We start from the raw sequence: 17,535 nt of genomic DNA on the forward strand, positions 1-17,535 counted from the left end.
ACAGGCTACATCCCAGAAGACAACAGAATAACCAATATTGTTCCTTTGTTCAAGAAGGGCAACAGGGATAACCCAGGAAATTACAGGCTGGTGAGCCTTACATCACTAAGGAAGATTGGGGGAGAAAAGAAGCACCGGAGGCTGAGGGACACCTGATGGATGTATATTAAATTATGAGAGTCATGGGTAGAATGGATAGTTAGAGTCTTTTTCCCAGTGTGGAAATGTCACATACTAGGGGGCATAGGTTTAAGGTAAGAGGGAAAAAGTTTAAAGGAGATGTGTGGGGCAAGTTTTTTTTACAGGGAGTGGTGCGTGCTAGGATGTGCTGTCAGAGAAGGTGGTAGAAGCAGAGATGGTAGCAATATTTAAGAGGCGCTCAGACACATGAACAGGCAGAGTATAGGGGGATAGTTTAGAATGGCATCATGGTCAGCATAGACATGGTAGGCCAAGTGCCTGTTGCTGTGCTGGTCTGTGTTGAGTTTTTCTGTGTCTGTGTGTAACCTGTTTAATTCTTAAAATCTCCCTGATGACAGACGTCATGTGAACTGGCCGACAGTTTACTTTGTGCTTTTCTCCCTTCTTGAACAGAGAAGTTATATTTGCTGCCACTTATTGTGATGGAAACTTTCCAGAATCTAACAGATACTTCCACCACCTCGTTATCCACATTTCTTTTGTGAAGACATGAGCAAAATATCTGTTCAGCAGCCATTTCCTTATTACTTATTATGAATTCTCCAGTTTCACCCTCTAGAGGTCTAATGTTCACACCACTCACTCCCTCTTCCTGTTAAAATCGCTGCAGAAACATTTGCTATCCATTTTTGCATTTCTAGCTAGCTTCCTGTCATGTTCTAATTCATTTCTCCTGATTAATCTCTTAGTCATTGATTTGAGTGATTAGGAGCAGAATTACTATCCCTTTGATTAATCCCAGGTTGATGACCCTCCATTTGATGAGAATCTAGCAGTCTCCCAGTACCAGCTCCGATGACTAAACAAGATCTGTCCTGATCTAGAGTCTTAGCATGCTACTAAATTACTTGTTTTGGAAAAAACATCATCATTTTATTCTTGTGAAAAGAGTAGGGAGCTTTCCTGGTATCCTGGCAAGCATTCTATTCTAAGCCGACATTTCACTAAACCAATAACTGGTCTTTCTTACCACTGCAGTTTGTTCAGTGATGCTTCCTTTGGGTGAAGTTTCTGAATAAAGGGGCACCAATTTAAGACTGGAATGTGGATGAATTTCTTCTCACGGGATTGTCAGTCTTTGGAACTCCTTGCCACAGAGCCGTGGGGACTGAGTCCTTTTGTATATTTAAGGCTGTGATAGACAGATTCTTGATCAGTCGGCGAATCAAGGGTTATGGGGAAAGGGCAGGAAAAAGGATATGAGAGCTATCAGATCAGCTGTGATCCATTGACTGGCAGACTAGGGTGGAGGGGCTGAATGGCCTACTCCTGTTCCTGTTTCTTGTGCTATAAAAAAGTCACTATATCTCTTCAGCTGTGAAGTGCTGTAATGACATTATTAAAGGGATATGTTGTGTCTGTAACGATTGCTTCAGGTGTCTTTTCTGTTGATCAGAATCCTAAGCTGTTGCTTTTGAGATTTGGTCTTTAGTGTAATGCCTCAAATTAAACTGTCAAAGTTTGGAATGTGCTGTTCTTTGCCCCACTAGATGTCAGCTGTTCATGAGAAGTGTAATGCAGGGTGTTTTTGACGTGCTGGTGAGAAGTTACTAAACTCACTAGTTGATTAGATTTCACATTTAAAATAGGTAAGGAATTTGATTTCCTGACATTGAATGTTGTAAGCGTGTGGTTGATGTTAATTAATGCAATGATATTGCATGAAATCTAAAAGGTTCTGTGCATTAGCGAGAATAGTGAAGTCTTTGGTCTTGAGCCTCAATGTTTTCACCTGACATGGGGTGTACTGAGTTCTACATGGTGGATGTTTTGGGGTTGGTGTGTACTCTTGCTATGACCCACAGCGTGTGAAGTCTTAGCTTGGTTTTTGCATTTGCAGTTAACTAACACTTTTCTAGTTGTTACACAATACTTGTAGGATTGTTTTCTGTACTTCCAATGCTGATGAGAGCTTTCTAAAGCTGAACATTTAAATACACCTCTCAAAATATCTAGGGGCCGTGTTGGGGGTTGGGTGGTGTAGACAGGAGGCTGCTTTATTGTATTTGTGTTGGGTCTGATAAATCTGAGATCTAGTTCTCAGGGGTAAGCCAGCCAGGGGTAAAATGTTCAGTGGTTTTATGAACTTGGATAATTTATGACTAATAGAATTCAGTGAAAATGAAGCAATTGTGGGAATGCTCAGTAATTGGGTTCAGCTGAGCTGTGTCTGTGTTTTTAAACTGGTTTCATCTTTGCTCCTTTTTTCATTTTTTTTAAAACAGAGGCGGAAGCTGGATGCTGTCTACTATTACATGCGAAGTCTCGCTGCCAGCAATCCAATCCTTACAGCTAGGGAAAGTCTGATGAGCCTCTTCGAAGAAACCAAGAGGAAGGTCAGTCTGTCACTCAGTGCAGGGAGCAGGCTGGCAGTTTTTTTTATTACATGCTTGCGTGGGAGGAAGGAGGGAAGGAGCAAGTGGACGAGCTTGGCTTTCGCTAATGTTTACTTAGTCATAAACAGACCTTGGTGGCAGTGCTGGAAAGCTCTGTGAGATCTCTGTGACTTGTCGAGATCAGAAAAACAAGTCGAATGGGCCGTGTGAAAATGACCACTCATGCCTTCTGCACGACTGTGATGGCAAGTTTGGCAAATGAACAGACTAGGATCAAAGTCTCACTCCTCTGTCAGAAAATAAACAGAATAAACTGTTCTTGAATGCATTGGAGAGGTTTAAAAGGCAACAGTCTCTGCAGGTCACATCTCAGGATTACACAGGGATATGGTGCATATTTTTAAGAAATGCAGTTTCATGAAAACTTTGGAAACTTAACCATATCAAAAAGATGAAATGCAGAGCCCTGCTGAATACACAGCTGAATATTCAATCCCTGCTGAGATCATTTGCACTTTCACAGGTACTTTAATGGGGCTGTGAAGAGTCTCATGTCTAACACAACCAGCAGTGGGCTGAATGGCCTGTGTAATTCACAGTTCATCACCCTCTGCAGCTATCACACTGTACATAAGTTCCTTGTGAGCTGCAGTATTTGTAGAACTTAATTATATAAGCAGTGAATAAGAATATTTTATGGAATATTGAATGGAAAAACAAATCTCAGACCTTCCCAATTAAGTCAAACCCACCAACCAGCTTTCATGAAACACTCTCAGGACAGTGATATCATGGGATTAGATAAGGGAACAGTTCCCTCTAAAGTGTCCCCATCAAACTCTCCCAGGATGGGTATGACATAGGGTTAGATACAGAGTAAAACTGCCGCCATACTGTCCCCATCAAATGTCTGACATACCATAGCAATAATACTGAAGAACTGAGTTCCAGAACTAACACCTAGGCAAGCCGATCCCATACAGCTACAGCACTGGTGCCTGTCTGACAATGTCTAAACTTTCTCTGGTATACTCTGTGTGTGAAGAAGCAGGCCTGTACTAACCAGGCCAATGACTGATGTAGCTGTCTATTCTTCATCAGCCAAGTGATAGGTAGAGTTGTCGATGTGCTCTCAAGTGACTCTTGCAAAGGACTAACATATTCAGTGAGGCTCAGTTTGGGTCCTGCCAAAACCACTCAGCTTCTGACTTATTTTACAGCCATGGTTCAAACATGGTTAAAAGAGTTGAATTCCATAGCTGGGGTGAAGGTCACACCCCAAGGCTCTGTTTAACAGAGTGTGGCATTAATCAGCAATAGCAGAATTGGAATCATTTTGAATCAGCACGAATGTTCTCTGCTGGTTGGAGACATATCTGTCACAAAAGGATATGGTTGTGTTTGTAAGAGGACAGTCATCTGAACTGAATGGCAACTCTGCAGGAGTTCCTCAGGGTAGTGTTCCAGGCCCAACCATCTTTAGCATCTTCCCTCCACCATAAGGTCAGAAGTGGAGATGTTTCCTGCTGAATGTTGCTGAACATTTCGCATTCACAATTCTTTAGATATTGAGGTAATCCATGTTCAAGCACAGAAAGACCAGACAACCTCCAGGTTTGGGCTGATGAGTGGAAAGTAACATTCACATCTCACAAATGCCAGGGAATGACAGTCTTCACAAAGCATCCATCCATCTCCTGTTGACATTTGATGACGTTACCATTGCTGAATCTCCCACCATTAACATCCTGGGGATTATCAGTGACCAGCAGCTGAACTGGACCAGTCTCACACGTACTTTGGCTACACTAACAGATCAGAGGCTAGGAATCCTGAAATGAGTAACTCATCACCTCACTTCCCAAAGCCTGTCCAACATCTACAAGACACAAGTCAGGAGTGTACTGGAATGCTTACCACTTTCCTGGATGAGTGCAGCTCCAACAATATCTAGAACAAACCAACGTACTTCAGCAACCATTCACTATCTTCACCAAAGCTCTATTCACCACTGATACACAATGGTAGTGGTGCGTACCATGTAGAAAACACATTACAATAACTCATCAAGTCTCCTCCAGCAGCACCTTCCAAATCCAGGAGACAATAAGGGCTGCAGATACTGGAAGCCAGAATTTGTAGGCGTGGGGCTGGGAGAGCACAGTAGATCAGACAACGTCCAAGGAGGAGGAAAGTCAGTATTTTGGGCCGAAACCCTTTGTCAGAGCTTAGGGTTTTGGCCTGAAACATTGACTTACCCGCTTCTTGGATGCTATCTGACCTGATGTGCTATTCCAGTCTCCCACCTTCCAAATCCACAACTTTTACCACCCAGAAGGGCAAGGGTAGCAGATACACGGGAAGATCACCAAGCCATTCGCCACCCTGACTTGGAAATATATCACTTCCTTCAAAATTATGGCGCATGCTCCCTACAGGACACACTGAGGACTGCAGTGGTTCAAGAAGGCAACTCGATGCTGTAGGAACCATGAATATTATTTATATGTTAGATGTAGGGTAAAGCCTGCTTTGTACTGTCCCATCAGACACTCCTGGGACACGTACAGAAGACTCAGATACAGAGTAAAGCAACCTCTACACCTTCCCAATCAAATACTCTCAGGACAGGTAGAGCCCAGGGTCAGATGCAGAGTAGATCAATGTGCCTGTCTGAAAACAGCAGCATGTTTATTGCCAATCACTCATGAGAAGTTTTTAACTAAATGGAGAGTGCCTTAAGAGTCTTACAATCTTCAGACACTGGAGCTTTATCCCATCAATTTAAGTTGAACACAGCCCACTTCCAGTTTTAAAAACTCTATATTAAACCTTTGCAGCCCTGAGTCGTCTTCATAATGTTACCAGACCCGTATGATAGATTAACAAGAAAGATTGCGTAAACCAAGCTTGTATTGCCTGTGGTGGGGAAGGATAAAGAGTGATTTGTTTCACATTTTAAGGTTTTGAAAGCACTGATAGGATAGCGAGAAACCTTCTCAGCTTGTAATGGAGTCTGTGAAAAAGGGAGAGAACCTTAAATTTTGCTAGATTGTCGAAGGATAAAAAAGTTAGAAAACTGTCTTCATGCAAAGGGTGGTTCAAGTGGAGCTGTATCTCCCAGCCAAAGATGTGGATGTTAGCTTATTTTAGAATTTAAAATGATCATTAACAGACTTCTGCTTGGCATGGTGATAAAGGAGAGAATGCATACGGATTGATGGAAATGGATCAGCTACAGTTTGATTTGATGGGAGGTCTGAATAATCTCCTCTTGTCCTTGCTGGTCTGCAAGAAGTGTTTCTCCAATTTTGAGTTGGAACCGCCCTTTATAATCATGTTTTCTATGCGTGAAGTTGGGAAGTCTGTTATGTGCCAGTGTGGCTTCACATCAGATTTGTGCCATTTCTTCCTGGTGATGGATTTTTAAAACACTACTATCAGCACTGTTGCTGTACCTCTGACTCCACGGTTACTCAATCATAATTCTAGTTATACACAGCCTGTGGATCTGTTTACAGGATCTGGAAATGTTTAGCTAAGTACAGTTCTAAGTGTCTGTCACCCAGTAACTTTCCCCTACTTGCTCTTTATTAAGAATGTCTGACCTAGGCTATGGGAAAGTGGTATTTGGAGAATGAGGTTTTCAAGTGCCCTGATTTTTAAAATGTGCAAAGCTGCATTACATTTATTGAGGAAGATTGTCTCCCACTTTGGGCTTAACCACAGGACAGTTACTGACCAGAGGTTGGCTCACTGACCACCTAAAACCACTGATAACTCTTCTCTAATACATCGTGTGTTAGTATTTTATAGTGCATTTTGCACTAAAGATCTTCAAATAGCCATTTCAACAAAATATGTTCATCAATACATTCTAAAAAGCCCAATGTTGTCTGGCAGATATTTCCTGAGATTGACATAATCCACCCTGAAATTTCCTTAATACATCTGAGAGCCTAAACACCAGTTTGTGTGCGAGTGTAAATGCTCATTGCAGAAAGTAGCAATCTAACCACCAGTTTAGCTCGATATAACAATCCTTTTGTGAACATGTTCTTATTCAGCAGCTTTTACTACTTGTTTACTGGAGGTTGATTCTTTTTGTTTTCAAAGTTTGCAATTGCTTAGTCTTCAGAAGGAGTTAATTGAGCTCAGTAGGATCTGTGTTGGAATTCTTCAATCTTCTTCCCCTCTCCATCCCAAACTAAATGGTGATGTGTGATTTGCACTGAGATGGAGCTCCTGCTTCATACTGTGAGAGTTTTGTACTAGCATTCCTGTCTTTCCTTTTCTTCCCCAGCACGGTCCAAATGTCTGAGAGATTCCCACTGAGGGAGCTGTTGTGTCTCATTGTATGTTAATGATCAGTTCTTCTGTTCTGAGCACTACTGGCAGTGTGGCTGGGAACAAAATTATTGCTTTCAGTCCAGGATATTTTTCTTTACCTTAGACGAGCAGGATCCAGAGCCAACATTGTAGTTAACCATCCTGCCTGTCTAGTCCTTCTCCCTTAACTCCAGATCATGTCTAGAATCTCATGCTGAGAATATATTCTCCTTATTTGCCATCATACCTAAAATCTATTTTAATCATCATTTATCAAACTCCATTGCCACAGATATTTTAAAGGATTCAGTGAATTCCACTTCCCGATTAGTGTACTGTCTCCACAGTTTTCAGTGTGGGACAGTCTCACTGGCGTAGAAACAGGATTAGCTATATCAACTGCTAATGAGATGTTTCTGTTCATGCTGTCATGCCCTTAACTGCTGTCCCTCAATGTACAAGGCTACTGTGTATACCTGTTGATCGTGGGCTTTGAATTTAGGGTTAGAGTACGCTATCTAGGTACATTGTATTTAAGCCGGCAGAGCACACTCTGCTCCTGTTGGCTATACACTTTCAGTTTCGATGAGTAGGCTCTTGCTGTTTGACCAGTGTCTCTCAGGTAGTAGCTCTGACATACTTCTACCAGACTACTTCGTGATTCATGGACAGGGAGCATTATCACTGACTTTTGTGTTCCGCAATAGTATTGTGCTCAATACATGGCTGTAGTGGAGAGGCAGGGTCATAATTTAAAAATAAGGAGTTGTCTATTTAAGGCAAAGCTGAGGAAAAATGTTGAAGGTTGAGTGTCTTTGGAATTCTCTTCCTCAAAAAACAGTAATACAGAAGGTTTAAGTATTTTTAAGATATAATTAGATAATTTTTCATCTCCTTGACAATTGAGAAACTTGTAAAACAAAAAGTTGCATTTTATGCTGTATGGGTGGGCTGTATGCTCTGAATTTGTGTGTCTATGATTTCATAGCTGAGGGGATGGTGTTTTGATTCTGAATTAATTCAAAGTGTTCTGTGGAGTATGCTGCTCAGCTGGCATTCAAAACACTGTAACAAACTGAGAGCTTTAAGGAACCATGGCTTCAAAGGGGCCATAAATTAAATGAGTAGGGGTCTGTTAGCTCAGTTGGCTGGGTGACTGGTGATTGAAAATGCAATAGTGATACTCACTACTTGCACTCACGCAAAGCAGGAATGCACCTTCTAGCACATACAGAAGCCTGGTTAAATTCTGCATGCTCAATATCTTCCAGCTTGATAAGCACATCTCCCTGCCATTTTCAGTTAAACAAGGGCCAAGGGTAGGCCATTCGGCCCTTCAAACCTGCTCCACCATTCAATGAAAATCCACTTTCTCTGCCATATTCGTGCTTTCTTCCCCTATCCTTCGATGCCTTTAAAATCTAAAATTATCTATTTCTTTATTCAATATATATATATAATGAGTTTGGCCTCCACACCATTCTGTGGTAGTGTATATCATAAATTCACTACCCATTGAATGAAGAAATCTTTCTCCTCATCTCAGGACCTACATGGCTTAACCTGTATCCCAACTCAGTGGCATCTAGTTCTAGACTCCACAGTTTGAGGAAAGCATCCTTCCTGCATTTGGAATTCTCTTCCTCAAAAAGCAGTGATATAGAATGTTGAAGTGGGATCTGGAGAGTGTGTTGTTCAGGCTGTTGAGACCTGTTTTAAAAGAATTATGTTTCAATCAGATCCCCTCTCATCCTTCTAAACTCTCGTGAACACAGGCCCAGACAATCCAGTCTCTCCTCATATGACAGTTCTGCCACCCCCAGCATCAACCTAGTGAACCTTTCTGCCCCCTCCCCCCACTCCTATGGGACTGTCTTAGGGAGAAACCAAAGCTGCACACGCAACTTCACCTGTAGTCTCACCAAGGCCCTGTATAACTGCAGCAAGCCCAACCCTACTTCTGAACTAAAACATCTATGGCATAAAACAATGTACTCTGTTTTAATTTCCATTTTTGTCATTTACAATCTTGGACCTCTACACATTGCTATGTTCAAGAGTGTCCACCTCACTTTCTGTTTAAGGTAGTAAAGGGGTCACACCTTCTCTTGAATTCTTCACGATAGGGAATAAAAGCTTTGTTCTGTAGTTGAAATTACTTCCCTTTCACAGTATTGTCACAGTGCAGAAGGAGACTGTACTGTCCATCATGTATACCCTGGTGTTCGAGCATCTTAATTTCTTGTCAATATCCTTACTTTTTCCCCATGCACATGGTAGCTGTTTAAATAGTCATTCAATGCCCTTTTAAACGTCTCAGTTGAATCTGTCACCCGGAACTCCATCAACAAACACATTGAACTGGACAAACTGTTGAAAAACAGACCCGGAAGTAATGTAAAACTCGCTAGCAAACCGAGGCATATAAACAATAAGCAGGACAGTACTCTAATGCTTCACCGGAGGCACACTGTCAATATTACCTAGCTGGATGATGGAACGTCTATAATCAAACACACCGGCTCAGTGAGCGAGTCTACAACCTCATCCAAAACTGGAGCTGCAAATCTTCTGAAAAACCTCACCCTTTATGCTGTATCTCCAGGTTCTTTGTACCTCCTCCCACTTCTCAGCATTGAACTTCATTTGCCAGCTTTCTGCCTATTCTACCAACATGCTTTTTTCCTTTCAAAGTTGTGCGCTGTTCTTATAATTTACAATTCTCCCAAGTTTTGTTATCTGCAAACTTTGAAATTGTTCCGTATATCAAGATCTAGATCATTTATGTATATCAGGAAAAGCAAGAGTCCCAACATTGACCTTTGTAGAACTCGAATAGCAATCTTCTTCCAACCTGGAAAAAATCCATTGACTGGTACTCTTGCTTTCCTGTTGTTCAGCCAATTTTTAGAACATAGAACATTACAGCACAGTACAGGCCCTTCGGCCCTCGATGTTGTGCCGACCTGTCATACCGATCTCAAGCCCATCTAACCTGCACTATTCCATGTACGTCCATATGCTTATCCAGTGGATTTTCTATCCACTTTGCTATTGTCCCTTTTATTGATCTATAAACTTTAATCCTAATCTGTCATGTGACACTATATTAAGCACCTTTTGAGAGTCCAAATGCTCCATGGAAATAGCCTTCTCCTCATCAGTTCTCTCTTTTACCATTTTGTACATACTCCAACAAATTAGTTATGATTTTCCCTGAATAAATCCATGCTGACTCTTTTGAATCGATTCATCTCATTCTATTGTGAATAATTATTGCAAGCAGTTTCCCCAAGTTAAACTGATTTGTTTGTAATACTTTGCAGATCTTAATACCCTTCATGAAAAATGGTTGTAATGTTTGCAATTTCCATTCCGAGGAATGCTGAAAGATAATTGACAATGCCTCTGCGATCTTCACACTCTTCAATATTCTTTAATGCGCAACATCTGGTCTTGGTGCGCCATAAAATTTAAGAATCAACAACTTATCCAGTCCCACCTCCTTATCAGTTTTAGCAACTTTCCTCCCCTGTCACCAAAGCCTGAGCAGTGTCTGCTGAATAGGTAAAGACAGATGCAAAATATTCATCAATGTACAGGTAATTGAGTCCCCATGATAACTAGTCAAGGGTATTTAGACCTCTTGCCTCTAAATGTCGATCCCCTTTTTGGTCCCTAATTGGGTCTACTACTCCTCTTACCACTGTTTTGCTGTTGCGTGCTTACAGACGACTGTGATTTCCTAGCTGCCAATCTTCTTTCATAGTCTCTCTTCGCTTTTTGTTCATGCTTTTTCACCTACCATCTGAACTTTCTGTATCCATCTTGGTTCTCAATTATATTTATTATCTGACACCTGTCTTAATAGGAGATTTTCTTGAATTCAGTTTCTGTCTCCTTAGTTATTCAGGAAGTTCTGGGTTTGTTTGGTATCCCTTTCCCTTTTAAAGGAATATTCTTTTTCTGTGCTGAAATCATCTCTTTGCGGGTAGCCTATTGTTCAGTTACTGTTTTTCCCATGGGTTTTTGGTTTCAGTTTATTTAACCCAGCTCAGCTGTTACCCCATTGAAGTCCATTCTCTGCCATTTGATTGTTCTTGATCTGTATTAATTGATGTAATTTGCCACTGTTATTCTAAACCTTAAGCTGCAATGAACACTCTTCTCTCAATATAAGATAACAAGGTGTAGAGCTGGATGAATACAACAGGCCAAGCAACATCAGAGGAGCAGGAAGGCTGACGTTTTGGGCCTAGACCCTTCTTCATTTCTGAAGAAGAGTCTAGACCCGAAACGCCAGCCTTCCTGCTCCTCTGCTGCTTGGCCTGCTGTGTTCATCCGGCTCTACACATTGTTATCTCAGATTCTCCAGCATCTGCAGTTCCTACTTTTTCTGAAAGTCTACCCTAAATGTTCCCCTCGCTGTCAGTTGATTTACTTGGCTTGCATCACTCCCAAGAGCTAGGCCTAGTTGTTTGTACTTTCTTATTGGACAGGACTGACAGTGCTGTAGGGAATTCTCCTGAGCACAGTCCAGAATGCTTGTATCTTGCTGCCCCTTACACTACCTATATCCCATCAATATACAGGTAATTGAGTCCCCATGATAACTAGTCAAGGATAATTAGACCTCTTTGCAATTTCTTTGTAGATTGTTCCTGTATATTCTTTCCACTAGCTGTTGGCCCGTAGATTACACCAAACACTCTAATTGCATCCCTCTTATTCATTAGCTCCAGCTAATTTGATTCTGTCCTTGAACTCAGATGTCTTCCTTCACCAGTACTGTAGTGCTGTCCTTAACTACAAATGGCACCTATTCTTTTTTCACTTTGCTGTTTATTTTCTGAACACCCTGTCTAGAGATCTATTTAACACCCAGATCTGTCTGCCCTTAAGCCAGATCTCTCTCCACCACTAGATCATAATTTCACAACAAAATCAGCACATGTAACTCTCCAGTCTTAGGACATGAGGAGCTTTTATCTTTCAGTGAAGACCTGAAATCAGATAATGTGGATGCATTTTGATTTTTGTGTATGGGAGCTTGCTGTCCACAGTTCCAGAGGATGATGACATAGAGGTTTTCTCACCGACCTAGCAGTCTAGAGGTCCAGATTAATGTGCTGGCGCGCCAGTTCAAATCCTACCTTGGTAGAGGCAGGAATTTGAAATCAAAAATTGAATCTGAAATATTAAAACAGACCCAGCTTTGGTAATGACAACTATGATTGTTGTGAAAACCTGTCTGGCTCACCAGTGTCCTTTGGGGAAGGAAATCGGCTGTCCTAACCCAGTCTGGTCTATGTGTGACTCCAGACCCACTGCAACATGGTTGACTCCTTACTGATCCCTGAAAGCAAGTCACCCAGTTTAACGGATATGAAGGATGGGCAACAAAAGTGTCAGTGATGCCCATATCAAGGAAGGATGAAAAAAATTGTTGCTTTTTATGCATCACTCAGTCACTGTGCTCCAAGTAGACTTCATTGTCTGTGAAATACTTTGGGGTGTTTTGTACTTGTGAACGTTGCTCTAGAAATACATACTTCTCATGATTTCAACAGTGTGTGTCAACTTATTGAGTATGGATGGAGCTTGAGGGAGTATTTGTTTTTCTATTCCAGGCTGAGCAGGCTGAGTTCAAAAGACAGCAAGAATCTGAACTCAGCCCAGGCCTCAGAGGCAAAGACAGGAAGCAGACTTTCCGGCAAGTTGGGGAAGACACCAGCCGGGTGGAGGTTTGGATCCATGCCACTCACCCTCACTCCTCTCAGGGAAGTGAATCAGGCAGAGAGGATGGAACATCAGAGCAGGATGAGGACCTTGGAAATCTCTCTCCCAGTGATGTAAGTACATTGATGTGGTCATCTCTGAGCAGTGGATATCATGATGCACCTAACTAGAAAATAGCCCCTTGCCACCAAATCGAAGAGCATGGTAACTCAAAGAAGTAGATGGGTTTGAATAACATACCATGTCATAATTATTGTTTAGATTGAGATTGTTATCTGTCCTGCAGATTCCATGTTGTGTGCACTTTGGAACGCTTGCTGTATGCCCTATTGCCAGAAACAAGTGCAGGAGAAAACAGTGCATCTTTCTGACTGAATGTATTTACGGTTGAGCTGGGTGGATTATTTGGTGAAGGATGGTTTTGAGAAGCCTCCACCTCCGGGGCAGAGCATTCCAAAGATTTGAAATGCTTTGAGTTAAGAAATTTCTCCTCCTACCTGACTTAAATGATCAGCCTCTTATTAGATATTATGCCCTTATTGTAGATTCCCTAGCCATGGGAGACAACCTGTGAGTATCTATCTTATCTATCCCCTTCAGAATCTTGGATGTTTTAATGAGATTACCTCTCAATCTCCTCAACGTTAGAGAGTAAAAGCCCAATTTATTTAACCTGTTAGGATTGGGTAGCCCTCTCTTTCTAGTATGGTAAATCTTTGCTGATCCACTTTCAAGGCAAGTATATCCTCCTTTCAAGAGACTAAGATCTGAGGGCACAGCCTCAGAGTGAAGGGGCTAACCTTTAGAACTCAGCGAAGGAGGAATTTCTTCACTCAGAGTAGTGAATCAGTGGAACTCATTGCTGCAGAAGGCTATGGAGGCCAGGTCATTGCATGTCTTTAAGACAGAGATAGGTTCTTTGCTAGTAAGGGGATCAAGGGTGACAGGGAGAAGGCAGGAGAATGGAGTTAAGAAAGATGTCAACCATGATCGAATGATGGAGCAGACTTGATGGGCCAAATGACCCAATTCTGCTACTGTACTTTATGGTCTTTTGGAGTTATTTCGCACCATCATGTTAAGGTAAGCATCAGATATAGCTGTAATCATGTAACAATTAAATAATTGATTATTGATTAAAAACAACTATTCTGATTGCGTCATGCGTGTAACACCAGTCATTCAATGCTGTTTGTTTCTCCTTTGCCAAAGAATTTCCACCTTTCCCATGGCTCTGACAAAAGAAAAGCAAACTTCAAATGAAGCCACATATTAAAACCAAATCTCAATAAAAGCAGAGTCCATATTTGGCATCAATAGACTGCCACATGTTGAAGCATTTTGTACATGTAAATTTTTACTTTATTTCCTCCACTTGAGGCTGACTAACTTGCCTCACTCAATAAAGAAAAACTTACAAGAAATTTTGATTTCAAGCCTGTTCAACAGAATGGTTGTACATTGTTCACCTTCAGTTATTCACTTATTAACTTAAAGGAAATAGTTTCAAAGGTTCAGTTCACCCAATGGTGCCATTAGAAAATTCCATTTAAATGGTATCTTCTGTTTAGTGCTACAAAGTTGGAGCAGCACAAATATCTCTCAGCTATTTTCTCCTTGAGTTGAAGTGTGTGAATGTTAGTGAGAAGGACTTCTTTTTTCCATTCGTTCACAGGATATGGGCATCACTGGCAAGGTCAGTGTTAATTGTCCATCCCCCATTGCTCTTAAGGATGTGGTGATGAGCTGCTTTTTTGAACCACTATGCCCATGTGAGAAAGCACATTTACTGTGCTCTTGGAGAGGGAGTTCCAACTTTTTATGACCCAGTGATAGTGAAGACGATGTAGTTCCAAGTAGGCTGGGTTTGCTTGGAGGCGAACATGGTGATAATGTTGTTGCAGTATGTCATTAGAAGATGTCATGAGTTTGGGAGTTGCTGTTGAGTGAGGTTGATGAGTCACTGATGTATCTTGTCCATTTTACCCAACAAAGAGTATTCTTAACGTGGAAAAAATGTTTCTCTCAATAGAGATAGCTACTACTTGACACTGGCCATGAATGTTTTGTGGTCACTGTTGTCCTGGTCTTGCTGCATGTGGGCATGGACATACTTCAGTATGTGAGGAGTGGTGAATGGTGCTGATTTCATACCTCACTGGGATAATGAGTTGGAAATCAAGCCCCACTATTCTTGGAGTCATCACAGAAGTTAAACATCTAATGCAAATATGCAAAATACCCTATTCAACCTGTCAGATAGACCCAAGCTAACAGAAAGCACTGACTAGATTTCTGCCCTTGACAACAACTGCCTTTAGAACAAATAAGCATATTCTAACCACAGGTAAATAATTAGGAACTATTGGCATATATACTCCCTTTACATACAGTTCGAATATAGAAAAAAAGCATTGGTGTGACAGATAGAAGGTTTCAAAAAGAAAATTGGCGAAGCAGTTGAATGGCTCAGTCAACAGGGTTCATTTAGATGATTCTTTTGTATGCTGGGTTTTTCTGTACATTAAATTCTCTTCTGTGGATTTTTTTTGTTTCTGCTCAAGTGATTGGTACACTAACTTCAAAGTCTTTTAGTTACTGGTTGAAAACCACTGCTGATGGGAGAAAATAAACTAACTTTCTTTAGGCTTTAATGATTTCACAACATTTGCCTCTTGTAGCAGTCTGATGGCTTCCACCAGTGTTATACACCCCCATAAGTTATCCAGGAGCCAGTCAGAAAGTCACTGCCAGGCTAATGGCCTACGGCACCCATAACTGGAAACAAACTTCAAAAGCACCCGCTTCCTGCCCCTCAGCCAGTTTTGGATCAAACATGCCACTTTGCGTTGGATTCCATGGGCTCTTAGTTTCTTGATCAGTTGGCCATGATGGACCTTACTTAAAGCCTTGATAAAGTTCAATATGAAATGCATTTTAATCCTCATTTACACTCTTGGTAACCTTCTTATGAAATTGGTCAAGTTTGTCAAACACGACCTTCCTTTGACATTCGAGATAATGGGAACTGCAGATGCTGGAGAATTCCAAGAGAATAAAATATGAGGCTGGATGAACATCTTTCACAAAAGCTGACGTTTCGGGCCTAGACCCTTCATCAGAGAGGGGGATGGGGAGAGGGAACTGGAATAAATAGGGAGAGAGGGGGAGGCGGACTGAAGATGGAGAGTAAAGAAGATAGGTAGAGAGGAGAGTATAGGTGGGGAGGTAGGGAGGGGATAGGTCAGTCCAGGGAAGACGGACAGGTCAAGGAGGTGGGATGAGGTTAGTAGGTAGCTGGGGGTGCGGCTTGGGGTGGGAGGAAGGGATGGGTGAGAGGAAGAACCGGTTAGGGAGGCAGAGACAGGTTGGACTGGTTTTGGGATGCAGTGGGTGGGGGGGAAGAGCTGGGCTGGTTGTGTGGTGCAGTGGGGGGAGGGGATGAACTGGGCTGGTTCAGGGATGCAGTAGGGGAAGGGAAGATTTTGAAACTGGTGAAGTCCACATTGATACCATTAGGCTGCAGGGTTCCCAGGCGGAATATGAGTTGCTGTTCCTGCAACCTTCGGGTGGCATCATTGTGGCAGTGCAGGAGGCCCATGATGGACATGTCATCTAGAGAATGGGAGGGGGAGTGGAAATGGTTTGCGACTGGGAGGTGCAGTTGTTTGTTGCGAACTGAGCAGAGGTGTTCTGCAAAGCGGTCCCCAAGCCTCCGCTTGGTTTCCCCAATGTAGAGGAAGCCGCACCGGGTACAATGGATGCAGTATACCACATTGGCAGATGTGCAGGTGAACCTCTGCTTAATGTGGAAAGTCATCTTGGGGCCTGGGATAGGGATGAGGGAGGAGGTGTGGGGGCAAGTGTAGCATTTCCTGCGGTTGCAGGGGAAGGTGCCGGGTGTGGTGGGGTTGGAGGGCAGTGTGGAGCGAACAAGGGAGTCACGGAGAGAGTGGTGTCTCCGGAAAGCAGACAGGGGTGGGGATGGAAAAATGTCTTGGGTGGTGGGGTTGGATTGTAAATGGCGAAAGTGTCGGAGGATGATGCGTTGTATCCGGAGGTTGGTAGGGTGGTGTGTGAGAACGAGGGGGATCCTCTTAGGGCGGTTGTGGCGGGGGCCCTTGACCGCGTCTCCCGTATTTCCCGCAACACATCCCTCACACCCCGCCCCCGCCACAACCGCCCTAAGAGGATCCCCCTCGTTCTCACACACCACCCTACCAACCTCCGGATACAACGCATCATCCTCCGACACTTTCGCCATTTACAATCCAACCCCACCACCCAAGACATTTTTCCATCCCCACCCCTGTCTGCTTTCCGGAGACACCACTCTCTCCGTGACTCCCTTGTTCGCTCCACACTGCCCTCCAACCCCACCACACCCTGCACCTTCCCCTGCAACCGCAGGAAATGCTACACTTGCCCCCACACCTCCTCCCTCAGCCCTATCCCAGGCCCCAAGATGACATTCCACATTAAGCAGAGGTTCACCTGCACATCTGCCAATGTGGTATACTGCATCCACTGTACCCGGTGTGGCTACCTCTACATTGGGGAAACCAAGCGGAGGCTTGGAGACCGCTTTGCAGAACACCTCCGCTCAGTTCACAACAAACAACTGCACCTCCCAGTCGCAAACCATTTCCATTCCCCCTCCCATTCTTTAGATGACATGTCCATCATGGGCCTCCTGCACTGCCACAATGATGCCACCCGAAGGTTGCAGGAACAGCAACTCATATTCCGCCTGGGAACCCTGCAGCCTAATGGTATCAATGTGGACTTCACCAGTTTCAAAATCTCCCCTTCCCCAACTGCATCCCTAAACCAGCCCAGTTCGTCCCCTCCCCCCACTGCACCACACAACCAGCCCAGCTCTTCCCCCCCACCCACTGCATCCCAAAACCAGTCCAACCTGTCTCTGCCT

The 17,535-nt window shown here is 42.9% G+C and overlaps 1 protein-coding gene across 2 annotated transcripts in view; it reads left to right on the top strand.

The window, feature by feature from the left end:
- The window catches only part of smg6 (SMG6 nonsense mediated mRNA decay factor), a 389,388-nt gene that overhangs the window by 23,732 nt on the left and 348,121 nt on the right, over window positions 1-17,535 (top strand). For both annotated transcript variants that reach the window (XM_059655460.1, XM_059655461.1), the window contains exons 7-8: window positions 2,427-2,537; window positions 12,497-12,718. In XM_059655460.1, the coding sequence (XP_059511443.1) occupies window positions 2,427-2,537; window positions 12,497-12,718 (333 nt within the window). The remainder of the gene's footprint in view (window positions 1-2,426; window positions 2,538-12,496; window positions 12,719-17,535) is intronic.

Source organism: Stegostoma tigrinum, chromosome 27 (genome assembly GCF_030684315.1).
Source record: "Stegostoma tigrinum isolate sSteTig4 chromosome 27, sSteTig4.hap1, whole genome shotgun sequence".
NCBI lineage: Eukaryota > Metazoa > Chordata > Chondrichthyes > Orectolobiformes > Stegostomatidae > Stegostoma > Stegostoma tigrinum.